The following is a 27189-nucleotide window of genomic DNA, read 5'->3' on the forward strand; positions in this document are numbered from 1 at the left end:
CCCCACCTCCATAGAGTTCTCTGGTCTACAGCATTAATAAACCCCCACCTCCCTGGAGTTTTCTGGTCTACAGCATTAATAAACCCCATCTCCTTAGAGTTCTCTGGTCTACAGCATTAATAAACCCCACCTCCTTAGAGTTCTCTGGTCTACAGCATTAATAAACCCTACCTCCTTAGAGTTCTCTGGTCTACAGCAATAATAAACCCCCACCTCCTTAGAGTTCTCTGGTCTACAGCATTAATAAACCCCACCTCCTTAGAGTTCTCTGGTCTACAGCATTAATAAACCCCACCTCCTTAGAGTTCTCTGGTCTACAGCATTAATAAACCCCACCTCCTTAGAGTTCTCTGGTCTACAGCATTAATAAACCCCCACCTCCTTAGAGTTCTCTGGTCTACAGCATTAATAAACCCCCACCTCCTTAGAGTTCTCTGGTCTACAGCATTAATAAACCCTACCTCCCTAGAGTTCTCTGGTCTACAGCATTAATACACCCCCACCTCCCTAGAGTTCTCTGGTCTACAGCATTAATTAACCCCACCTCCCTAGAGTTCTCTGGTCTACAGCATTAATAAACCCCACCTCCCTAGAGTTCTCTGGTCTACAGCATTAATAAACCCCCACCTCCCTAGAGTTCTCTGGTCTACAGCATTAATAAACCCCACCTCCCTAGAGTTCTCTGGTCTACAGCATTAATAAACCCCCACCTCCCTAGAGTTCTCTGGTCTACAGCATTAATAAACCCCCACCTCCCTAGAGTTCTCTGGTCTACAGCATTAATAAACCCCACCTCCCTAGAGTTCTTTGATTAGATATACTAACAGACTGCAGTTGCATGAGGACGCTGACTAAACCATCCAATGAGAGCCCAGCAGGTTTGAGGCTCGTCCAATAAGGTTGGAGGTGAGCTGGCGGGGTTACTTGTGGAACTCCCTAGTTGGGTCCCTCGCATGGTCCAATTGCAGCTGGCAGGGCGTGAACTGATGACCATAAACATCTTCATAAAGACTCATCATTGCTACGAGACACTCCTCACCAATGGAATCAACGAATTGGAAAGAACCTGGCCTCACACCCACACATAGCAACCTGTCTCATTGGATGCCATGAGTTTGTAGTCAGGTGGTGTCCAGTATTTAGTGTGTGTGTGTGTCTGTATCCATAGTGTGTGTTTAACGTGTGTGTGTGTCGTACCTCCCAGACAGGGAGGGAAGCCCAGACCGAACACAGCTTCAACGTTTCCCTCCTTTGGATTACCTATAATGCCCTGCTGCAGACACAGCACTCGTTGATGGAAAAAAACATTACAAATCTGACATTCATATGGCATCGGGGAAATATTTCATATTTTCAACTGAATTGTGCCCATTGGGTTGTGTTTTAAATTTTTATTTCACCTTTTATTTAACCAGGTAGTCCAGTTGAGAACAAGTTCTCATTTACAACTGCGACCTGGCCAAGATAAAGCAAAGCAGTGCGACACAAACAACAACACAGAGTTACACATGGGATAAACAAACGTATAGTCAATAATACAGTAGAAAAATCTATATAGGCAATAAATAGGCCATAGTGGCAAAATAATTACAATATAGCAATTAAACACTGGCGTGATAGATGTGCAGAAGACGAGTGTGCAAGTAGAGATACTGGGGTGCAAAGGAGAAAAAAAAAAGAAAAAAAATAACAGTATGGGGATGAGGTAGTTGGATGGGCTATTTACAGATGGTTGTGTACAGGTGCAGTGATCTGTAAGCTGGTGCTTAAAGCTAGTGAGGGAGATATGAGTCTCCAGCTTCAGCGATTTTTGCAATTCGTTCCAGTCATTGGCAGCAGAGAACTGGAAGGAAAGGCGGCCAAAGCAGGTGTTGGCTTTGGGGATGACCAGTGAAATATACCTGCTGGAGCGCGTGTTACGGGTGGGTGCTGCTATGGTGACCAGTGAGCTGAGATACGACGGGGCTTAACCTGGCAAAGACTTATAGATGAATATGAAGCGAGGGCCAGCCAACGAGAGCATACAGGTCGCAGTGGTGGGTAGTATATGGGGCTTTGGTGACAAAACGGATGGCACTGTGATAAACAACATCCAATTTGCTGAGTAGAGTGTTGTAGTTGTGAGATAGTATTGGCTCATTCTAGCATGTATTTGCATATTTCCTTTAGGGAATGCCTACACTGAAGTGCTGGTGTGCAATAACAATTTGTAGTACTTAAGTAGTACTTTCAAGTATTTTTACTTAAGTAGTTTTTTGGGGTATCTGTACTCTACTTTACTATTTATATTTTTGACAACTTTTACTCTTACTTCACTACATTCCTAGAGAAAATGATGTACTTTTTACTCCTTACATTTTCCCTTACACCCAAAAGTACTTCTTACATTTTGAACGCTTAGCAGGACAGAAAAATGGTCTAATTCACACACTTATCAAGAGAACATCCCTGGTCATCTCTACTGCCTCTGATCTGGAGGACTCACTAAACAGAGAACATCCCTGGTCATCCCTACTGCCTCTGATCTGGCGGACTCACTAAACACGTTTCGTTCGTAAATGATGTCCAAGTGTTGGAGCGTGCCCCTAGCTATCCGTAAATTTAAAAACCGAGGAAATGGTGTGGTCTGGTTTGCTTTATACAGTTGATGTCGGAAGTTTACATACACTTAGGTTGGAGTCATTGAAACTCGTTTTTCAACCACTCCACACATTTCTTGTTAACTAACTAGAGTTTTGGCAAGTCAGTTAGGACATCTACTTAGCGCATGACACAAGTCATTTTTCCAACAATTGTTTACAGACAGATTATTTCACTGTATCACAATTCCAGTGGGTCAGAAGTTACAGACACTAAGTTGACTGTGCCTTTAAACAGCCTGAAAATTTCCAGAAAATGTCATGGCTTTAGAAGCTTATGATAGGCTAATAGACATCATTTGGAGGGGTACCTGTGGATGTATTTCAAGGCCTACCTTCAAACTCAGTGCCTATTTGCTTGACATCATGGGAAAATCAAAAGAAATCAGCCAATTGTAGACCTCCACAAGTCTGGTTCATCCTTGGGAGCAATTTCCAAACACCTGAAGGTACCACGTTCATCTGTACAAACAATAGTACGCAAGTATAAACACCATGGGACCATGCAGCCGTCATACCGCTCAGGAAGGAGACGCGTTCTGTCTCCTTGAGATGAACATACTTTGTTGTGAAAAGTGCAAATCAATCCCAGAACATTAGCAAAGGACCTTGTGAAGATGCTGGAGGAAACATGTACAAAAGTATCTATATCCACAGTAAAACGAGTCCTGTATCGACATAACCTGAAAGGCGCTAGTTGTGGAATAATCAGAATTGGTTGGTAACATAGGTAAGATGTTTTATATTCATCATATGTTTGTAAGTTACTTCTCATCAAGAATGTTATTTTTGTACAATACTGTGGCGAGGTTGCAGTTATCTGTTCTATGTCAAGACTAAGTTGCATGGGCCGCAGAGAGGGGAGAGGTCAAAGTGTCATCATGTGTAAACATATATTTTGCTCCACTGTGTCTGTGCCAGTCACTCCCTACTTTTCCCATCGGGGAAAGGAGGATGGCAGTGTCTGGAATCATTCTATCCTCTCCGTGAGCTTGTCCAGGATTGGTTGTATTTAGAGTTGGTTGTATCTAAATGAAAATTTGATATATGCCTGTTGATATGGAGGGTTGGTTTATGGTTTCGGGGTTTGAGTAAGGAGACAAAGCTGAACGATTTATTATGTCTATGCTGTCTGACTATGTGTGTTCTTTGCTATTAAAGTATCGCAGTTGCAATGCAGAAGGGGCTCTCAGAGAATTCATTGATAGACACTGAATTGTCTGAGAGTCACAGGGTTGTGATAGAGCTCATATAATTAAAGATGGACTTTGATAACTAACTCTGACTTGTGTTGTGGTTTGCTCCCATGATTTGGTAAGAAGAGGAAATTTCCACGACACGCTCCAAAACCGCCATAAAAAGCCAGACTACGGTTTACAACTGCACATGGGAACAAAGATCATACTTTTTGGATAAATGTCCTCTGGTCTGATGAACCAAAAATAGAACTGTTTGGCCATAATGACCATCGTTATGTTTGGAGGAAAAAGGGGGAGGCTTGCAAGCCGAAGAACACCATTCCAACCGTGAAGCACGGGGGTGTTAGCATCATGTTGTGGGGGTGCTTTTTTGCAGGAGGGACTGGTGCACTTCACAAAATAGATGGCATCATGAGGTAGGAAAATTACGTGGATATATTGAATCAACATCTCAAGACATCAGTCAGGAAGTTAAAGCTTGAGCGCAAATGGGTCTTCCAAATGGACAATGACCCCAAGCATACTTCCAAAGTTGTGGCAAAATGGCCAAAGGACAACACAGTCAAGGTACTGGAGTGGCCATCACAAAGCCCTGACCTCAATCCTATAGAAAATGTGTGGGCAGAACTGAAAAAGTGTGTGTGAGCAAGGAGGCCTACAGGTAGCCTAGTGGTTAGAGCATTGAACTTGTAACCGAAAGGTTGCAAGCTCGAATCCCTGAGCTGACAAGGTAAAAATCTGTCGTTAACCCACTGTTCCTAGACGAGTTAACCCACTGTTCCTAGACCAGTTAACCCACTGTTCCTAGACCAGTTAACCCACTGTTCCTAGACCAGTTAACCCACTGTTCCTAGGCTGTCATTGAAGTAAGAATTTGTTCTTAACTGACTTGCCTAGCTAAATAAAGGTAAAATAAAAATTACACCAGCTCTGTCAGGAGGAATGGGACAAAATTCACCCAATTTATTGTGGAAATATTTGACTCAACTTAAACAATTTATAGCAATGCAATATACTAATTGAGTAAACTTCTGACCCACTGGGAATGTAACTCAAGAAATAAAAGGTGAAAATAATCATTCTCTCTACTATTATTCTGACATTTCACATTCTTAAAATAAAGTGGTGATCCAACTGACCTAAGACAGGGAATTTTTACAAGGATTAAATTGTGAAAAACGGAGTTTAAATGTATTTGGCTGAGGTGTATGTAAACTTCCGACTTCAACTGTATAGGACTTTGGACTTTGAAATGATTTATACTTTTACATTTACTTTTGATACTTACGTATATTTAAAGCCAAATACTTTGACTTTTCCTCAAGCAGTATTATACTGGGTGACTTTTACTTGACTCATTTTCTATTAAGGTATCTTTATTTTTACTGAAGTATGACAATTGGGTACTTTTTCTACCACTGCATTTCACCCTAGCACTTCTGTTTTGCAACGGGTAAAGTCTACCAAACGCAATCCAACCTATTTGTTACAGATTCTAAAACGCAGTCTACTCTGTTAATTTTTTGGGGGGTAATCAGAAAACTGTATGGAGATAAAATGTGCCATCGATGAGAAAATTTGCAGAATGTAGGCTTCCTCTCATCACCATATTTGGTAGTGAGTGTAAACACCAACCGGATGCTCAATATTTTTTTTACATCTGTTGAAATATCTGGCTCGTTGTTCTATCTGTGGTTTCAGAGGACCCGTTTACAACTCAGAGAAGAGACGAAAGAGCGCCGTTAAGAAAATGTTCATATATTCATCGTTGAATTAGTCAAAAGTAAAAACATTTTTTGTAAATCTTAAGTTAGATTTTGACGATATTATCTCCAGTGAAAGTTAAAAATAGGTTTCATACCTCATGAGTTTTTTTTACGCTTTAAATTTGGCATCTCTTAGGACAACCAAACCCCTTTACGGGTCCTGAGAACACAGGCGGTTTGATAGTCCGCATCTGATTCAGACACAGACGCCGGAGAGAGACACCGACAGGAGAGCTTTGCTGGGAGACAGATATAAGGTAAAGAGTGTTAGTTGCACTAAACCAAATTTAATGCAACATTGGGATACAATTAACTACAGCTACTAACAATGTCTGTGAATTAATGAAGTCCCGCTAGTGTACAGGGTTAAAGAGTGTCTCGTCACTCTGCCCTTGTCATTCTCTGGAAGGGGATCTGGGTGAAGGGTCACCGCTGGGTTGGGGGGTGGGGCTGGTTGTAAAGTGTAGTAGGTTAAATCCTATACCTCAGTGGTTAATTCTGTCATCATAATCTCCATATCTACAACACACAGTAAATCAACACATTATCGGAACTACAGCTACGAAGTAGCTTTAACCGCAACATGCGCCAGTCTCTGTGGAGGGGCTTCTGCGTCACATCCAGGTTATTTTCAAATCATTGTGTTTATGGCTGTAGCCTACAGCCTGTAGGGTAAAACTACTGGATTACTGCACTTCCTACTCTATTGATATGGACCACATTGTTTGTGTTGACAGATAAAATGGCGTCCATGTTGATGAACTCTCTACGGTGCTGTCCGCCAGTCAACCCTGCCTGGGCTGTGCAGTATGGTGAGACACACACACACCAAACAGGGTTTCTGACAAGTGGCCGGTGGCATTTGAATTGATCAGACATTTGAGACATTTACCGGACCCATATATGTTAGGGCATGAATGCAATTCGTGGGAAAGCATCATTTTCAACAGCACACCTCCTGCAAGCATGTCCATATTTGACAGGTTAAATCTTTGTTAAACATTTTTAAAGAGGGGGATTAACGATGCAACAGCTAGAGTGGGTTGTTAAATATGCACTGTGTAGAAAACGTGCCGCCATATCCTGGTTGCTAAAATTGTATTGCTTTGCCTAATTTCAGTTTATGACAAATCAAGCAAGTATAGTGTAGGGAATCATTGTACCATTTAAACTGCTGTGAAATATATTTTATATAACAAAAAATATTGTTTGAAGCTAGAGTACAAAACTGAAAGTAAAAGATGCCTAAACGTAAAGGAAAAATCCACCCAAAACCACAAATTCCTATAATTTACAGTGTTACATAACACTGTGAGAACAATTTTTTTGTGAACAAATGTTTCATTTTGCATTATATACTGACACATGTAACTGCAATAATTAATGAATTTACTGATTTACATAAGAATAAATTAAATCGGCCCACCCACTGGGGAGCCAGGCCCAGACAATCAGAATGAGTTATTCCACACACAAGAGCTTTATTACAGACAGAAATGCTCCACCGCCCCCCCACCCCCCAGATGATCCAGGTGAAGAAGGTCCTGAGCTGAAGTTGTGAAGCCGGTTTGACGTACTGCCAAGTTCTCTGAAACGACGTTGGAGGAGGCTTATGGGAGAGATATTAACATTAAATTCTCTGGCAACAGCTCTGGTGGATTTTCCTTCAGTCAGCATACCTATTGCACGCTCTCTCAACTTGAGACATTTGTGGCATTGTGTTGTGAGAACTGCACACTTTAAAGTTGCCTTTTATTTCCCCAGCACAAGTTGCACCTGTGTAATTATCATGCAATTTAATCAGATTCTTGATATGCCACACTTGTCAGGTGGATGGATTATCTTTTCAAATGAGAAATCCTCTCTAACAGGGATGTAAACAAATTTGTGCACAAAATTTGAGAGAAGCATTTTGTGCGAATGGAAAATTGATAGGATTTTTTATTTTTTTTCAGCTCATGAAACATGGGACCAACACTTTTTACATGTTCAGTGTTGTAAGGTTGGTAGCAATGTGGAAATCGGTTTCTGCTCAAGTCTACTACTAACCCACAATGCTCTGTATGGGCAGGCTAGGTAGCCAGCGTAGCTACACACAATAATACTAAAGTAAATATAAGCATGTGAAGTAGCTAGTTAGTGCAGTTAGGCAATTTTACAGCTATCAATTTAGGAGTCTACAATCTCATCATGTTCAACCTGCCGATTGATGTGCCGCAGAGTGGAGTCTGACCTTCATGTCCTGAAAGACAGGCAGTGTGTTCCTGGTGATGCATTGGGCTGACTGCACCACACTCTGGAGAGCCCTGCGGTTGTAGACGGTGCAGTTGCCATATCAGGCGGTGATACAGACTGACAGAATGCTCTCAATGGTGCATCCGTAAAAGTTTGAGGGTCTTCGGGGCCAAGCCGAATTTCTTCAATGTCCTGAGGTTGAAGAGGCGCTGTTGTGCCTTCACCACACAGACTGTGTGGGTGGACCATTTCAGATTGTCAGTGATGTGTACGCCGAGGAACTTAAAGCTTTTCACCTTCTCAACTGCTGTCCCGTCTGTGGATAGGGGGCTGCTCCAGGAGATGGGCGACAGGAGAACATAGGGCCTACAGGAGAGACACATGAGGGTCAAGGCAGCAGCAAAGATTCCATAAGAGGCTGTCAGCAGATTCACTCAGGACAGAACCCACAACAGCTGTTTTAGCTGGAATCAACATGTTTGAACAGTGTTACAATCAAGTGAGAGTGACTAGTGGTGACTGTTGGACCAGGGAAAACAGCTACATGAGATCCAACTTTTACGTGAAGCCACACCATACTGTAAGCATGAGCGAGGCCACAAATAATGTCCAGTAAATGACTGCTGTCATGTCGACACATTCGTTATAATGGTACTTTGCTTTTTTGCTGATTTTCACAAAGCGCTGATGTTTAGGCTTTAGGTTTTTTTCATTGAGCGTCTTGCTCAACGTGTGCCTTGTTGGTTTGGGTATTTTTAGTTCAGTGGCGGTTGGTGCCGTTTTAAGATGAGGAAAATATTACATTTTTTATGGGCGTTGTCTTATTTCTATTACAGCGTATTGGATGACTGTCATTCATATTCCATTCACCCAGTTCAATGTAACATTGACAGGTTTAGGCTACTACATGATAATGTAGTCTAATGTCTAATGTTCCCTATACCCATCATGAGGTTGATACAACCTGGCCTATGAATGAAAGTTTACAACGTAGGTCTAGAGAAATGAGAGGAATCAATATGACAGATAGTAACACATTAAACACCACCTTGCACACTTTTGCTTGCATCTAGCTGATCTAAGGTGTAATCATGAGTCCAACAGCAAATTCGGGTATGTTTTTCCCGCTTCCGATTTAAGAAAAGTTTTTCAGAATCGACGCAATGACTGCACCCCTGATCTCACACAATTCACGGTTCATTTTGCTCGTTGTATAATTCCTTCTCGCATGTACGAGCTCTCCTCACCTTTTCGCTTTGCTTCTGGACTTCAGTGCACAACACATCAGCTGTCTGTGAACTTGTGAGAACCCCTCCAAGCCAAACCTTCATATCATAACTGCTACACACAGCCTACATCATTGTCAACATACTTTTGGTCATGTAGTGTATGTGGACACCTGCTCATGGGTATTAATATGGAGTTGGACCCCCCCCCTTTGCTGCTATAACAGCGTTCGCTCTTCTGGGAAGGCTTTGCACTAGATATTGGAACATTGCTGCAGGGACTTCCATTCAGCCACAAGAGCATTAGTGAGGTCGGCACCGATGTTGGGCGATTAGCCTGGCTTGCAGTTGGCGTTCCAAGTCTTCGCAAAGGTGTTCATTGGGCTTGAGGTCAGGGCTCTGTGCAGGCCAGTCAATTTCTACCACACCCATCTCGACAAACCACTTCTGTATTGACCTCGCTTTGTGCACGATGACATTGTCATGCTGAAACAGGATTCCCCAAACTGTTGCCACAAATTTGGAAGCACAGAATCATCTAGAATGTCATTGTATGCGCTATCATTAAGATTTCCCTTCACTGGAACTAAGGGGCCTAGCCCGAACCATGAAAAACAGCCCAGACCATTTTTCCTCTTCCACCAAACTTTACAGTTGGTTCTGCATTGGGTCAGGTAGTGTTCTCCTGGCATCCGCCAAACCCAGATTTGTCTGTGGGACTGCCAGATGGTGAAGTGTGAGTCATCACTCCAGATTATGCGTTTCCACTGCTTTTGAGTCCAATGGCGGCAAGCTTTACATCAGCTTTACAGGCTTGTGTGTGGCTGCTCTGCCATGGAAACCCATTTCATGAAGCTCCCGACGAACAGTTCTTCTGCTGGTGTTGCTTCCAGAGGCAGTTTGGAACTCGGTAGTGAGTGTTGCAACCGAGGACAGACGTTTTTTACACGCTAAGTGCTTCAGCACTTGGTGGTCCTGGTCTGTGAGCTTGTGTGGCCTACCACTTCGCTGCTGAGCTATTGTTGCTCCTATACGTTTCCACTTCATAATAACAGCACTTACCGTTGATCGGGGCAGCTCTATTGGGGCAGTAATTTGATGACAATCTGACTTGTTAGAATGGTGGCATCCTATGACGGTGCCACGTTGAAAGTCACTGAGCTGTTCAGTAAGGCCATTCTACTGCCAATGTTTGTTTATGGAGGTTGTATGGCTGTGTGATTGATTTTTATACATGTGGCTGACATAGCTGCATCCACTCATTTTGAGGGGGTGATCACATACTTTTGTGTGTGTATATATAGTGTAGCTACTCTAACTTGTTAGTAAATCCGCTGCAATCATGCAGTACAGTCACAGTGAGCAGTTACAGGCCCCGATGGCAATAAATTAATACAACCAAAAACTTAGCGCGACTTGAGAGTTCCAGTGTTGGATAGCCAGCTAGCATCCGTCTGTTTTGAACCAGGTGTCTGAGTAGGCTAAACTAACTAGCTGCATTAAACTGTCTCATGCTTCATTTTAAGAAATTAATTGAACTATCGTCTTTCTGAGTCAACTGCTCACCTCATGTTATGCAGTGCTAGATAGCTGTAGCTTTCAGTACTAGAAGAATTCTCAGATCCTTTGATTGTGTGGACAAAATGTCAGTTCAAGCTGCAAGAGCTTTTGATAGGTTAGACTTCCTCTGCAAGTTGTCATAATTACTTTAAGTCTATGGAAGGGAGTGAGAAACACGAGCCTCCTAGGTTTTCTATTGAAGTCAATGTACCCAGAGGAGGACGGAAAAAAAGCTGTGCTCCGGCTACACCAATGTGCTACCACGGTGGTGTTGAGGCTACTGTAGACCTTCATAACTGTTTTAATCAGTTATTTGGTGACGTGAATACAATGAGTATAGTTTTATCTAAAAAGGATAACTTTTTACGTTTCACTATTTGTTTTTATTAAATTCCCTTTGTCCTCTGAGGAGCCTTCACGGGTTTTGTTATATAAAAAAAGGAAACTGTTCCAACACACATGCTTTTTGTTTCATAGTTGTAACAAATGCACCCGACGAGTACAGTTTATTTTACACTTAATTATTTAATTATTTATTTTTTTACATTTAGCCTGCAGTAACAAACTAATGGACATTTTTATTATGCTTTTTCAGATATTTACATTTCATTTTCTGTTACCTTAGAGCACTTGTGTCAAACTCCACAGAGGGCCTGCGAGATTTCACGCCTCCCATTTACTTCATCAATCAAGGTCACTAATTAGTAAGGAACTCCTCTTACCTGGTTGTCTAGGTTTTAATTGGATGGGAAAAACCAGCAGACACTAAGCCCTCCATGGAATGAGTTGGAGACCCCTGCCTTAGTCCATCGAGGCCAGGTTTTTCTAGTTGGATTTATTTAGACTGGTGGCTATTGGTACTCCTTGAAGTCTGACTATTTAAATATGCAAATTATCATTTTGACTCATTGCGCTTTGAGGATGAAATGCTCAGTGTTTGTATTTTATGATATTTATCTCAGGGTACTGCTAGTGTAAAATAGACATATTTAGAAGTCAGGGTGGGACAGGTGGGTTCAATTTAAAAAAAATTAAGTTATTGAAAACTGTCAGATTGACTGCCTTGGCGGTTCTAGTGTTAATGTTTCACTCCATCACCATCCAGAATGGGGTATTATTCCACTGCTAGGCTCTGTAGCATTTGCTGTGATAAATAAGATGCGTGACGACTAAAGAAAATACACATACTGCAATTTCATATCGCAAAATGTAGACCAATAAGTATGACAAGGCAGTTGTATTTACATCGACTGTTGTTTACATTTTTCCGGGACAATTTGACCGACTCCCCCCAACATTTTTTTTTACTTTCCTTTTTGTTTATGGGCCAAAAGCCGGCTATTACCGGTTAATGCAAACCCTTAAACACACACAACTGTGTTGACTAGGAATGTGAGATGAGATCATGCTGTCTTTGTACCAAACTCTGTTTTACCGGGGTGAAAATAAATCTAAATTGTATCATTGTATCAACTAACTTGGGCCCAAAGCTTGTGCTAGTGCACTAGCAACATTATATCAAATATTCTGCCCCCAGTTTCTCTCTGGACAGACACAGCTGTACATTATTTGGATAAGAAGGAATCCGTTAAGCTTGTTATTTCCACCGGGTCAGAGCATTACTTCCCATTTAATGCGGAGTGGTCATCAAAAGGGCGAGAGCTGGAAAGATGTTTCTAATGGGCTACGTTGAGGAACTATTGTCATTCTCAACGGATGTTAAAACAGACTTTGTTTAACTTGCTGTAAAAATGACTTAATTCACCACCACTAGAGTTTTTTCAATCTAAAGGCACTCGCACATCTGAGCAGTCTTTTTTGCAGGTGCATGGTAACAGTTGAACAAGATGAAGGAAAAAGGAAACCGCACACTGCTCTTGATAGTATCACTGATCTTTAATAAGCTACCGTCTCGGCCTCACGGCCTTCGTCAGAGCTTTACGTATCGGCCTCACGGCCTTGGTCAGAGCTTTACGTATCGGCCTCACGGCCTTGGTCAGAGCTTTACGTATCGGCCTCGCGGCCTTGGTCAGAGCTTTACGTATCGCCCTCGCGGCCTTGGTCAGAGCTTTACGTATCGCCCTCGCGGCCTTGGTCAGAGCTTTACGTATCGCCCTCGCGGCCTTGGTCAGAGCTTTACGTATCGGCCTCACGGCCTTGGTCAGAGCTTTACGTATCGGCCTCACGGCCTTGGTCAGAGCTTTACGTATCGGCCTCACGGCCTTGGTCAGAGCTTTACGTATCGGCCTCGCGGCCTTGGTCAGAGCTTTACGAATCGCCCTCGCGGCCTTGGTCAGAGCTTTACGTATCGCCCTCGCGGCCTTGGTCAGAGCTTTACGTATCGCCCTCGCGGCCTTGGTCAGAGCTTTACGTATCGCCCTCGCGGCCTTCGTCAGGGCTTTACGTATCGCCCTCGCGGCCTTCGTCAGGGCTTTACGTATCGCCCTCGCGGCCTTGGTCAGAGCTTTACGTATCGCCCTCGCGGCCTTCGTCGAGCCTTGCCCTCGTCAGAGCTTTACGTATCGCCCTCGCGGCCTTGGTCAGAGCTTTACGTATCGCCCTCACGGCCTTGGTCAGAGCTTTACGTATCGCCCTCACGGCCTTGGTCAGAGCTTTACGTATCGCCCTCACGGCCTTGGTCAGAGCTTTACGTATCGCCCTCACGGCCTTGGTCAGAGCTTTACGTATCGCCTTCGTCAGAGCTTTACGTATTGCCCTCACGGCCTTGGTCAGAGCTTTACGTATCGCCCTCGCGGCCTTGGTCAGAGCTTTACGTATCGCCCTCGCGGCCTTCGTCAGGGCTTTACGTATCGCCCTCGCGGCCTTCGTCAGGGCTTTACGTATCGCCCTCGCGGCCTTCGTCAGGGCTTTACGTATCGCCCTCGCGGCCTTCGTCTGAGCTTTACGTATCGCCTTCGTCAGAGCTTTACGTATCGCCCTCACGGCCTTCGTCAGGGCTTTACGTATCGCCCTCGCGGCCTTCGTCAGGGTTTTACGTATCGCCCTCGCGGCCTTCGTCAGGGCTTTTGAGTTAAATTAGCACCCTTATGTAGACCTAGCCCCACCCACATCCGTTCCACACATGGAAAGGAGTTGGAGGTGAAGGAAAAACAAACAAGTGATACCAAATATAACAATATCAGAATATTGTGTGTAAATAAGACATATTAAACACGTGATAAATGAAATGGGGTCAGCCCTTGTCACTCACTCTGATTGTTTTCTCTACAGCGACCCGCTCCCTCAGTACATCCGTCCAGCTCCATGCCCAGGGTAAGAGTCTACACACACACTCTTTAAGCCCCCTGCCCTGCGTTCGTGACGTCACACACCGTCTACTATATTTTCTTTGTCTGTGTGTCCAGTCCAGACTAAGAGTAAGAAGACATTGGCCAAACCTGGAGTGAAGAACATAGTTCTGGTGGAAGGAGTCAGAACACCGTTCCTTCTCTCAGGAACCACGTAAGGCTGGGAGCATAGGTTTGGTTGGGGTGGGAGGGGTTGAAAAGGTGTGTGTTTCCAGTAAGGCTGGGAGCATAGGTTTGGTTGGGGTGGGAGGGGTTGAAAAGGTGTCTGTGTTCAAAATGTATGTGTTTCCAGATATGCTGATCTGATGCCCCATGACCTTGCCAGAGCAGCTCTACAGTAAGTCATCTCTGTTTAATACACATCATCTCACAACGCCTCTCCATGTGACCTGCTTGTTCTGTGTATGTACTGACATGTATGTGTAATTGATAGATGCTTAACATAACAAATAAAACCAAATGGATGTAAAGTCGTTTTGTAATGTTTTTCCTGTTAGTCGTTGGAAACCCGGTAAGAGTAGCTGTCGCTAATGGGGATCTCCCACTGGTGTGTCTGTGTAGGGGTCTGCTGCATAAAACCAGTCTCCCTAAAGATGCAGTAGATTACATAATCTATGGAACCGTCATCCAGGAGGTGAAGACCAGCAACGTGGCTAGAGAGGTACACACACACACACACATACACACCACCCCCTTCCCTGTCACACGTATGCCGAGTGTCTGAGTGTATAATGTGTTTTCCAGGCTTCGTTGGGAGCAGGCTTCTCTGATAAGATCCCATCTCACACCGTCACCATGGCCTGCATCTCCTCCAACGTCGCTATGACAACAGGTCTGTAATTATAACCACACGTACCGGTCTGTGACTTTTGTATTTATTATGGATCCCCATTAGTTCCTGTCAAGGCAGCAGCTACTCTTCCTTGGGTTTATTATGGATCCCCATCTGTTCCTGCCAAGGTAGAAGATACTCTTCCTGGGGTTTATTATGGATCCCCATTAGTTCCTGCCAAGGCAGCAGCTACTCTTCCTGGGGTTTATTATTGATCCCCATTAGTTCCTGCCAAGGCAGCAGCTACTCTTCAAACGTTCATAGATGACCAGCAGGGTCCTGGGGTTTATTATTGACATTAGTTCCTAAGGCACAGCTACTCTTCCTGGGGTTTATTCTTCCTGGGGTTTATTATTGATCCCCATTAGTTCCTGCCAAGGCAGCAGCTACTCTTCCTGGGGTCCAGCAACATTTAGGCAGCTGTACATTATAATACATTCATAACAGATTTCACAGTACATTGTTCCCTCAGGCATCTTCTCTACTACCACATATCTACAACACCAAATCTGTGTGTCTGTTTGTTGCTTCAGTACCTGCTGTTCCATAAGGTTTATTTTTATATATACACTGCTCAATAAAATAAAGGGAACACTAAAATAACACATCCTAGATCTGAATGAATGAAATATTCTTATTAAATACTTTTTTCCTTACATAGTTGAATGTGCTGACAACTAAATCACACACAAATTATTGATAAATTGATAATTTACCAACCCATGGAGGTCTGGATTTGGAGTCACACTCAAAATTAAAGTGGAAAACCACACTACAGGCTGATCCAACTTTGATGTAATGTCCTTAAAACAAGTCAAAATGAGGCTCAGTAGTGTGTGTGGCCTCCACGTGCCTGTATGACCTCCCTACAACGCCTGGGCATGCTCCTGATGAGGTGGCGGATGGTCTCCTGAGGGATCTCCCAGACCTGGACTAAAGCATCCGCCAACTCCTGGACAGTCTGTGGTGCAATGTGGCGTTGGTGGATGGAGCAAGACATAATGTCCCAGATGTGCTCAATTGGATTCAGGTCTGGGGAACGGGCGGCCCAGTCCATAGCATCAATGCCTTCCTCTTGCAGGAACTGCTGACACACACTAGCCACATGAGGTCTAGCATTGTCTTGCATTAGGAGGAATCCAGGGCCAACCGCACCAGCATATGGTGTCACAAGGGGTCTGAGGTACCTAATGGCAGTCAGGCTACCTCTGGCGAGCACATGGCGGGCTGTGCGGCCCCCCAAAGAAATGCCACCCCACGACTGACCCACCGCCAAACCGGTCATGCTGGAGGATGTTGCAGGCAGCAGAACGTTCTCCACGGCGTCTCCAGACTGTCACGTCTGTCACGTGCTCAGTGTGAACCTGCTTTCATCTGTGAAGAGCACAGGGCGCCAGTGGTGAATTTGCCAATCTTGGTGTTCTCTGGCAAATGCCAAACGTCCTGCACGGTGTTGGGCTGTAAGCACAACCCCCACCTGTGGATGTCGGGCCCTCATACCACCCTCATGGAGTCTGTTTCTGACCGTTTGAGCAGACACATGCACATTTGTGGCCTGCTGGAGGCATTTTGCAGGGCTCTGGCAGTGCTCCTCCTGCTCCTCCTTGCACAAAGGCGGAGGTAGCGGTCCTGCTGCTGGGTTGTTGCCCTCCAACGGCCTCCTCCACGTCTCCTGATGTACTGGCATGTCTCCTGGTAGCGCCTCCATGCTCTGGACACTACGCTGACAGACACAGCAAACCTTCTTGCCACAGCTCGCATTGATGTGCCATCCTGAATGAGCTGCACTACCTGAGCCACTTGTGTGGGTTGTAGACTCCGTCTCATGCTACCACTAGAGTGAAAGCACCGCCAGCATTCAAAAGTGACCAAAACATCAGCCAGGAGGCATAGGAAGTGAGAAGTGGTCACCCCCTGCAGAACCACTCCTTTATTGGGGGTGTCTTGCTAATTGCCTATAATTTCCACCTGTTGTCTATTCCATTTGCACAACAGCATGTGAAATGTATTGTCAATCAGTGTTGCTTCCTAAGTGGACAGTTTGATTTCACAGAAGTGTGATTGACTTGGAGTTACATTGTGTTGTTTAAGTGTTCCCTTTATTTTGAGCAGTGTATTAGCCATATCTAGGAAAACCAAAGTTCCAAAGGCTAGGCATAATATAGAGTATAAGAGGTCATACAATAAGTTTTGTAGTGATTCATATGTTGTTGATGTGAAGAATATCTGATCCAGAGAGTGGTGGTTCAGGCTGTGTGCAGGACACAACAGCCAAAGGGACAGAGCTCTGATCCAGATAGTGGTGGTTCAGGCTGTGTGCAGGACACAACAGCCAAAGGGACAGAGCTCTGATCCAGAGAGTGGTGGTTCAGGCTGTGTGCAGGACACAACAGCCAAAGGGACAGAGCTCTGATCCAGATAGTGGTAGTTCAGGCTGTGTGCAGGACACAACAGCCAAAGGGACAGAGCTCTGATCCAGACAGCACGGCCCAGCGGAGGGGGGGCAACAGTGGTCCAGGCAGTTGATTGATTAGGACAGGGAGAGGCAGCTGGAGGGACATCCACATCCATAGAGGGAACACCTAATCCCCCGGCAGAAGACAGCTGGTACAGTGGCTCAAAGTGATGATGGCCACAGGTACCGGTGTGTGTGTGACGATGGCCACAGGTACCGGTGTGTGTGTGTGACGATGGCCACAGGTACCGGTGTGTGTGTGACGATGGCCACAGGTACCGGTGTGTGTGTGACGATGGCCACAGGTACCGGTGTGTGTGTGACGATGGCCACAGGTACCGGTGTGTGTGTGTGACGATGGCCACAGGTACCGGTGTGTGTGACGATGGCCACAGGTACCGGTGTGTGTGACGATGGCCACAGGTACCGGTGTGTGTGTGACGATGGCCACAGGTACCGGTGTGTGTGTGACGATGGCCACAGGTACCGGTGTGTGTGTGACGATGGCCACAGGTACCGGTGTGTGTGTGACGATGGCCACAGGTACCGGTGTGTGTGTGTGACGATGGCCACAGGTACCGGTGTGTGTGTGTGACGATGGCCACAGGTACCGGTGTGTGTGTGTGACGATGGCCACAGGTACCGGTGTGTGTGTGTGACGATGGCCACAGGTACCGGTGTGTGTGTGTGTGACGATGGCCACAGGTACCGGTGTGTGTGTGTGTGTGACGATGGCCACAGGTACCGGTGTGTGTGTGTGTGTGTGACGATGGCCACAGGTACCGGTGTGTGTGTGTGTGTGTGACGATGGCCACAGGTACCGGTGTGTGTGTGTGTGTGTGACGATGGCCACAGGTACCGGTGTGTGTGTGTGTGTGTGACGATGGCCACAGGTACCGGTGTGTGTGTGTGTGTGTGTGTGACGATGGCCACAGGTACCGGTGTGTGTGTGTGTGTGTGTGTGACGATGGCCACAGGTACCGGTGTGTGTGTGTGTGTGTGACGATGGCCACAGGTACCGGTGTGTGTGTGTGTGTGTGACGATGGCCACAGGTACCGGTGTGTGTGTGTGTGACGATGGCCACAGGTACCGGTGTGTGTGTGTGTGTGTGTGTGTGACGATGGCCACAGGTACCGGTGTGTGTGACGATGGCCACAGGTACCGGTGTGTGTGACGATGGCCACAGGTACCGGTGTGTGTGTGTGTGACGATGGCCACAGGTACCGGTGTGTGTGTGTGACGATGGCCACAGGTACCGGTGTGTGTGTGTGTGTGTGACGATGGCCACAGGTACCGGTGTGTGTGTGTGTGTGACGATGGCCACAGGTACCGGTGTGTGTGTGTGTGACGATGGCCACAGGTACCGGTGTGTGACTTGTGTTGTGTGGCTGATCACAGCAGGCCAGTGTGATACGATAGTAACTGTGTGTGTGTTGTAGGTGTGGGGCTGATCACAGCAGGCCAGTGTGATACTATAGTAGCTGGAGGGGTGGAGTTTATGTCGGACGTTCCTATTCGTCACAGCAGGAAGATGAGGAAGACCATGTTGGCTCTGAACAGAGCGAAGACCCTCGGACAACGCCTCAGCCTTATAGGCTCTATCAGGATGGCTCATCTCACACCTGAGGTGTGTGCTGTGTGTTTATAACTTCAGGAAATTAATTTGTTTGTCGTATTTGGGTTTTATACAGAGCCTTCGGAATGTATTCAGACCCCTTGACTTTCTTCACATTTTGTTACGTTAAAGCCTTATTCTAAAATTGATGACATAAATAAAAATCCTCAGCGATCTACACACAATATCCCATAATGACATCACAATACCCCATAATAACAAGGTGTGAACAGGTTTAGATATTTCAGTAAATCTATTAAAAATAAAAAAACAGATCCTTATTTATGTAAGTATTCAGCCTGTTTGCTATGAGACTCGAGCTCCAGTGCATCCTGTTTCCATTGATCATCCTTGAGATATTTCAACAACTTGATTGGAGTCCAACTGTGGTAAATTCAACTGATTTGGAAAAGCACACACCTGTCTATGTAAGGTCTCCCAGTTGACAGTGAATATCTGAGCAAAAACCAAGCCGTCAGGTCGAAGGAATTGTCCGTAGAGCTCCATGACAGGGTTGTGTCGAGGCACAGATATAGGGAAGGGTACAAAAAATGTCTGCTGCGTTGAAGTTCCCCAAGAACAGTGGCCTCCATCATTCTTTAATGGAAGAAGTTTGGAATTACCAAGGCTCAGGGAGGTGACCAAGAACCCGACGGTCACTCTGACAGAGATCTAGAGTTCCTCTGTAGAGATGGGATAACCTTCCAGAAGGACAACCATCTCTGCAGCACTCCACCAATCAGGCCTTTATGGTAGAGTGGCCAGACGGAATCCACTCCTCAGTAAAAGGCACATGACAGTCCGCTTGGGTCATGAAGACCAAGATTCTCTGGTCTGATGAAACTAAGATTGAACTCTTGGAATGCCAAGCGTCACATCTGGAGGAAACCAGGAACCATCTACGGTGAAGCATGGTGGTGGCAGCATCATGCTGTGGGGATGTTTTTCAGCGGCAGGGACTGGGAGACTAGTCCGGATCGAGGGAAAGATGAATGGAGCAAAGTACAGAGATCCTTGATGAAAACCTGCTCCAGAGCGCTCAGGACCTCAGACTGGGGCGAAGGTTCACCTTCCAACAGGACAATGACCCTATGCACACAGCCAAGACAATGCAGGAGTGGCTTCGGGACAAGTCTCTGAATGTCCTTGAGTGGCCCAGCCAGAGCCCGGAGTTGAACCCGATCGAACATCTCTGGAGTGACCTGAAAATAGCTGTGCAGCGACACTCCCCATCCAACCTGACAGAGCTTGAGAGGATCTGCAGAGAAGAATGGGAGAAACTCCCCAAATACAGGTGTGCCAAGCTTGCAGCGTCATACCCAAGAAGACTTGAGGCTGTAATCACTGCCAAAGGTGCTTCAACAAAGTACTGAGTAAAGGGTATGAATACTTATGTAAATGTGATATTTCAGTTTTGTAGTTAAATAAATAAATACATGTTTTTTTATTTTATTTAAGGCTGTAACTTAACAAAGTGTAAAAAGTCAAGGCGTTTGAATACTTCCTGAAGGCACTGTATAGTGTTTTTATATAATGTGTGTGTTTAGCTGCCTGCTGTAGCAGAGTTCTCCACGGCAGAGACGATGGGTCACAGTGCAGACCGTCTTGCTGCAGCGTTCGGAGTGACTCGGCTGGAGCAGGATGAGTTCGCTCTACGATCACACACACTAGCCAAACAGGCTCAGGATGCAGGACTCCTCAGTGACGTCATCAGCTTCAAGGTGCCAGGTAACCATGTTGACACATGGTGGTTTTAGGGTGTTGGAGAGCCTAGTGACCAGAGGATTAGTTAGTCGAGTTTTAGACCAGTGACCAGAGGATTAGTTAGTCGAGTTTTAGACCAGTGACCAGCGGGTTAGTTAGTCCATCATGCCAGTGGTTACCAAATTGTTAAAATGCACATGGTGCAATTTCTAAATTGGGTTGGGGTGTTTCCCAATGATGGAAGGGGAGACCTAAGTAAAAATGTTTGGCAACCCCTGCATCAAACAGAGCATTCTATGACTGCGATGATGATCACAAATATTGGTGTGTGTGTGTGTGTGTAGGTCGTGACACGGTCGCCAAGGACAACGGGATCCGTCCATCCTCCATGGACCAGCTGGCCAAACTGAAACCTGCCTTTATCAAACCTCATGGCACTGTTACTGCTGCTAACTCTTCCTTTCTGGTACACACATGCGCACACACACAGAGAGAGAGCACTGTTACTCGGCACCTCAAATGACTGAGTTTAAATTGTGTTCCTCAGACCGACGGTGCATCAGCTGTCCTCATCATGTCAGAAGAGAAAGCCCTGGCCATGGGATACAAGCCCAAAGCCTACCTCAGGTACTATGTTATACTGTATTAGTGCTCTTATGCTATACTACATAAAAGTATCTGCAGTGTAGTAGTGTGTTGTATATCTGCTGTGTGTGTTCTGCAGAGACTTTGTGTTCGTGTCTCAGGACCCCAAAGACCAGCTGCTGCTTGGGTGAGTAACCCGGACATACAGTAGACCTGAACTTTTAACCCAGCTATAGTAGCTCTATGGTCTATATAACCTTAGAGGAGGATGAGTAGGTCATGAGTTTGTTTTTCCTCTTCAGGCCAGCATATGGAACCCCGAAAGTTCTGGCACGTGCAGGGTTGACTATGGATGACATTGATGTCTTCGAGTTCCATGAGGCCTTTGCTGTGAGTTACTCTGTCGTATCTCCTTTGTGGAGCTCAGTATAAGTTCTACACCCTTCCAGTTCCTCAGTGTCCACATCACTAAGGACTTGACATGGTCCCCGCACACCAACTCAGTCATGAAGATGGCATGGCAGCGCCTCTTTTCCCTCAGGAGGTTAAAGATTTGGCCCTCAGATCCTCCAGCTACACCATCGAGAGCATCTTGACTGGCTGCATCACCCCTTGGTATGGAAACTGCACCGGTCCTGAATGGATCAGGATGCTCTCGATGGTGCAGCTGTAGAAATTTGAGGATCTGGGGACCCATGCCAAATCTTTCCAGTCTCCTGAGGGGGAAAATATGTTGTCGTGCCTTCATGACTGTCTTGGTGTGTTTGGACCATGACAGTTCATTGGTGATGTGGACACTAAGGAACTTAACTCTCGACCCGCTCCACTACAGTCCCGTCTGTTAATGGGTGCCTGTTCGGCCCTCCTTTTCCTGAAGTCCATGATCAGCTTATTTTGCCCAGTACATCTTAATGGTACCAGAACGATCTGTACTGACCCTACACCCACACACTGCACTTTATATACACACTCACAAACACACTACTTTCTATACACACAAACCCTCACACATGCTCACACACACACGTGTGTATGTGACCAGTACAATTTGATTTGACACACACTTTCACACTAATCATATGCTGTTCTTTATTTGACTCTTATCTATCCTGATGCCTAGTCACTTTACCCTGCCTTCATGTACATATCTACCTCAAATACCTTATCTATCCTGATGTCTAGTCACTTTACCCTGCCTTCATGTACATATCTACCTCAAATACCTTATCTATCCTGATGTCTAGTCACTTTACCCTGCCTTCATGTACATATCTACCTCAAATACCTTATCTATCCTGATGCCTAGTCACTTTACCCTGCCTTCATGTACATATCTACCTCAAATACCTCATTATTATCTATCCTGATGCCTAGTCACTTTACCCTGCCTTCATGTACATATCTACCTCTAATACCTTATTATGAGGAGTGTGCAAAGCTGTCATCAAGGCAAAGGGTTTAAAGAATCTCAAATATAAAATATATTTGAATTTAACACTTTTTGGTTACTACGTGATTCCATTGTTATTTTCTACTATGTAGAAAATGGTAAATAATTGAAGGTGTTCTAAAACGTTTGACTCCACAGTGATCTGGTACTCCCTGTATATGCAGTTGAATTCGGAAGTTTACATACACTTATGTTGGAGTCATTAAAACTCATTTTTCAACCACTCCACAAATTTCTTGTTAACAAACTATAGTTTTGGCATGTCGATTAGATCTACTTTGTGCATGACACAAGTCATTTTTCCAACTATTTTTTACAGTGAATTCTATCACAATTCCAGTGGTCAGAAGTTTACATACACTAAGTTGACTATGCCTTTTAAACAGTTTGGGAAATTCCAGAAAATGATGTCATGGCTTTAGAAGCTTCTGGTAGGCTAATTGACATCATTTGAGTCAATTGGAGGTGTACCTGTGGATATATTTCAAGGCCTACCTTCAAACTCAGTGCCTCTTTGCTTGACATCATGGGAAAATCAAAAGAAATCAGCCAAGACCTCAGAAAAACAATTGTAGACCTTCACAAGTCTGGTTCATCCCTGGGAGCAATTTCTAAACACCTGAAGGTACCACGTTAATCTGTACAAACAATAGCACGCAAGTATAAACACCATGGGTCCACGCAGCCGTCATACCGCTCAGGAAGGAGATGCATTCTGTCTTCTAGAAATGAACGTAGGTTGATGTACGTTGGTCCCAGAACAACAGCAAAGGTGATACGTACAAAAGTATCTATACCCACAGTAAAATGAAACGACAATCCCAAGGAAGAAGCCACAACAGCAAAGGACCTTCTTTTTGATGAAGATGCATAATGACCATCTAAAAGTTTGAAGCATGGCAGCATCATGTGTGCGTTGCTGCAGTTGCACTTCACAAAATAAAAATAGATGGCATCATGAGGTAGGAAAATGATGGGTGTGTGTGATAAATGAAATTGGATTTAGATGTTTAGTATTGGAGTGGCCATCACAAAGCCCGTCAATCCTGCAGAATGAAAAAGCGTGTGTGATACCTTCAGTTACACCAGCTCTGAAGAAGTTCTTATTGTGGGAACTGAAAGGCTACCCGAAACGTTTGACCCAAGTTTAAACAATTTAAGGCAATGCTATACATTAAACTCTGGGAATGTGATGAAAGAAATAAAAGCTGAAAGAAATAATTCTCCCTATTTTTCTTACATTTCACATTCTATAGTAACATCGCTGTGTGTTTTTTAACAGGGCCAGATCATGGCTAACCTGAAAGCGTTGGATTCAGACTGGTTTGCACAGACCTACATGGGACGGAAGGCAAAGGTAAAATATGAACTATATAAACTCAGCAAAAAAAAGAAATATCCCTTTTTCAGGAACCTGTCTTTCAAAGATAATTTGTAGAAATCCAAATAACTTTACAGATCTTCATTGTAAAGGGTTTGAACACTGTTTCCCATGTTTGTTCAATGAACCATAAACAATCAATGAACATGCACCTGTGGAACTGTCGTTAAGACACTAACAGCTTAGACGGTTGGCAATTAAGGTCACAGTTATGAAACCTTAGGACACTAAAGAGGCCTTTCTACTGACTCTGAAAAACACAAAAAGAAAGATGCCCAGGGTCCCTGCTCATCTGCGTGAACGTGCCTTAGGCATGTTGCAAGGAGGCATGAGGACTACAGATGTGACCAGGGCAATAAACTGCAATGTCCGTACTGTGAGATGCCTAAGACAGTGCTACACGGAGACAGGACGGACAGCTGATAGTTCTCGCAGTGGCAGACCATGTGTAACAACACCTGCACAGGATCGGTACATCCGAACATCACACCTGCGGGACAGATACAGGATGGCAACAACAACTGCCCGAGTTACACCAGGAACACACAATCCCGCCATCAGTGCTCAGACTGCCTGCAATAGGCTGAGAGAGGCTGGACTGAGGGTAAGGCAGGTCCTCACTAGGCAACACCAGCAACAATGTCGCCTATGGGCACAAACCCACCGTCGCTGGACCAGACAGGACTGGTAAAAAGTGCTCTTCACTGACGAGTTGTGGTTTTGTCTCACCAGGGGTGATGGTCGGATTCGCGTTTATCGTCAAAGGAATGAGCGTTACACCGAGGCCTGTACTCTGGAGCGGGATCAATTTGGAGGTGGAGGGTCCGTCATGGTCTGGGGCGGTGTGTCACAGCATCATCGGACTGAGCTTGTTGTCATTGCAGGCAATCTCAACGCTGTGCGTTACAGGGAAGACATCTTCCTCCCTCATGTGGTACCCTTCCTGCAGACTCATCCTGACATGACCCTCCAGCATGACAATTCCACCAGCCATACTGCTCGTTCTGTGAGTGATTTCCTGCAAGACAGGAATGTCAGTGTTCTGCCATGTTCAGCGAAGAGCCCGGATCTCAATCCCATTGAGCACGTCTGGACCTGTTGGATCGGAGGGTGAGGGCTAGGGCCATTTCTCCCCAGAAATGTCAGTGAACTTACTTTTGATTTTGACCCCCTAACCTTTGTTCAGGGAAACATTATTCCATTTCTGTTAGTCACATGTCTGTGGAACTTGTTCAGTTTGTCTGTTGTTGAATCTTGTCATGTTCATACAAATATTTAAACATGTTAAGTTTGCTGAAAATAAACGCAGTTGACAGTGGACATTTCTTTTTTTGCTGAGTTTACAAGGTAGGAAATACAGTGGGTTTCAGAGTTTCTGCCTCATCCACGTTCTGTTTACAACAAACAGTGAGGTTTTCCCCATTCCTAATCTCTGTCAACCCACAGCTAAAGTCTGGTGTAATTGGTCAAATGCTCAATTTAAGTTCAGGGTACATGCGTGTTAGACTTTCCGGAAGATCTGCTTTATAGTCCTGAAAGTAGCACTCAAAAGCCCAAGCCATCCTGATAATCACATACTACATATGTGCAGTGCGGCATTGCTTTCTCTCTGCTGTGTTTTCATCTTGCTAGCTGTCACTCAAATGGCAGGCGGCTGAAGCTCATTGGCTGAAACTCTAATTGCTAAGGGGTAGGCTCACATGGGGAAAATGTAGGAAAAATTGTGCTGCAAGCTCATTGGCTGAAACTCTAATTGCTAAGGGGTAGGCTCACATGGGGAAAATGTAGGAAAAATTGTGCTGCACAGCTCCCCTAACTCTGCTGCCTGTTTAGGTGGGGGCCCCTGCCATGGAGAAGTTTAACCTGTGGGGGGGCAGTCTGTCTCTTGGTCATCCGTTTGGAGCCACCGGCTGCCGTCTGGTAACCACGGTAGCACACCGCCTGCTGAAGGAGGGGGGCCAGTATGGACTGGTGGCTGCATGCGCTGCGGGAGGACAGGTAAAACACTACACCAACACTTCCAGTTAATTCAATGTAATGGACAGAAAAGTAATCTTACCTGTGTGTGTTTCAGGGACATGCGATGGTGATCGAAGCATACCCCCAGTAGAACAGGATTCTGGGAGGACTGAGATGATGCAGGAGAAGACTGTGTACGCATATACACACAGAGTGGAGTAACACCCACATTATCAGACTGTACATACTAACACCACTTTGCCTGGTTGGGTTAGGGCATGTGTTTGTGTGGAGGAGAGGGTGTAAATTATAGCAGAGTTTTAGGTTGCCTTGCTGTTAGGGTGCAACGCTGCAGTAGCATTCACACAGACAGTAACAGTGGGCCTTTCTCCACAGTCTGTGGCCTCCTCATTTCCTCTCATGAAAGGAAATTCTTAGTCGGTAGTTGTCTACCGTGATGCCATCAGCTGTGTTCTTATCAGGGCAGATGGAGGAGAAGCCATTAGACTCTTGACATGCACCCTGATCCGATCAATATGACATGTTTATACTCTGCCTTTTTGTTTTCTTACAAATTAATGTGTTACTACAAGGATTTAATTAAAAAATAGAACTAGCCTACAGCTTCCCATAGAGTTGTCATTTATTTTCTGTTTCTAAAATTGTAACCTCCATTACCATGAAAAAGTTTGAAATCTAAAACATTTTCTTCATAGAAACTTGTTGTGCTGTAACTAGCCTAAAGCTACTGTTATGTGGTATGGTTAGCAGCTGGCTGTGTTGATCACACCTGTAGAATGGAGGAATGGTATCCACACATCTCCTGTGCAACATAGGCATCATGAGCTCTCCTTTTCTGAGATGGTCGGTAAATCCGAACACGCCTCCATTCTGCTCCTCCCACCTCTAGGCAGAAACTTTAAACAGGAAGCTCCTGTGGAATGACTGTCCAATGTTGGTCTGACCAATCAGCTATGCTTCAAGTAACTGATCTCTGAAAGATTCTAAAATGCGGCCAATTATTTCGACCCTGTAACATCTCTGTAACGGCTGTGTGAAATTCAGCAGACTACTGGCGTTAGACGACTTTAGCTTTTATAGTCAATTTTGACAGCTTTTGGAAACTGAAAGTGCTCTACAGGAATGAAGGAGTCCATCCAAATCATCTTGGCTCCTGGACTCTGTCCGTTTATATTTCAAGGCTGCGTTGAGACAACTTATCAGTGACCCAAGCCCGGCTCAGATAATCCCTACCGTTGTGCCGCTGAGTTGTA

At 45.1% G+C, this 27189-nt stretch overlaps 1 protein-coding gene across 2 annotated transcripts; it reads left to right on the forward strand.

The window, feature by feature from the left end:
- The first annotated feature begins 5476 nt into the window (after positions 1-5476).
- On the forward strand, positions 5477-26538 carry LOC139407450 (hydroxyacyl-CoA dehydrogenase trifunctional multienzyme complex subunit beta). 2 transcript variants are annotated; one of them, XM_071151247.1, is made up of 17 exons: positions 5532-5621; positions 5741-5861; positions 6342-6416; positions 13857-13898; positions 13991-14087; positions 14226-14270; positions 14495-14594; positions 14678-14765; positions 18661-18848; positions 20384-20564; positions 20885-21006; positions 21088-21167; positions 21265-21312; positions 21428-21515; positions 23858-23932; positions 25790-25954; positions 26031-26538. In XM_071151247.1, exons 3-17 carry the CDS (start codon positions 6347-6349, stop codon positions 26064-26066), a joined length of 1425 nt encoding a protein of 474 aa, XP_071007348.1. In that variant the 5' UTR covers positions 5532-5621; positions 5741-5861; positions 6342-6346; the 3' UTR covers positions 26067-26538. The 2 variants fall into 2 exon arrangements, with proteins under 2 accessions (XP_071007347.1, XP_071007348.1); XM_071151246.1 differs by having other exon boundaries at positions 5477-5861.
- The last annotated feature ends 651 nt before the right edge of the window (positions 26539-27189 follow it).

Source organism: Oncorhynchus clarkii, chromosome 4, assembly GCF_045791955.1.
Source record: "Oncorhynchus clarkii lewisi isolate Uvic-CL-2024 chromosome 4, UVic_Ocla_1.0, whole genome shotgun sequence".
Lineage (NCBI taxonomy): Eukaryota > Metazoa > Chordata > Actinopteri > Salmoniformes > Salmonidae > Oncorhynchus > Oncorhynchus clarkii.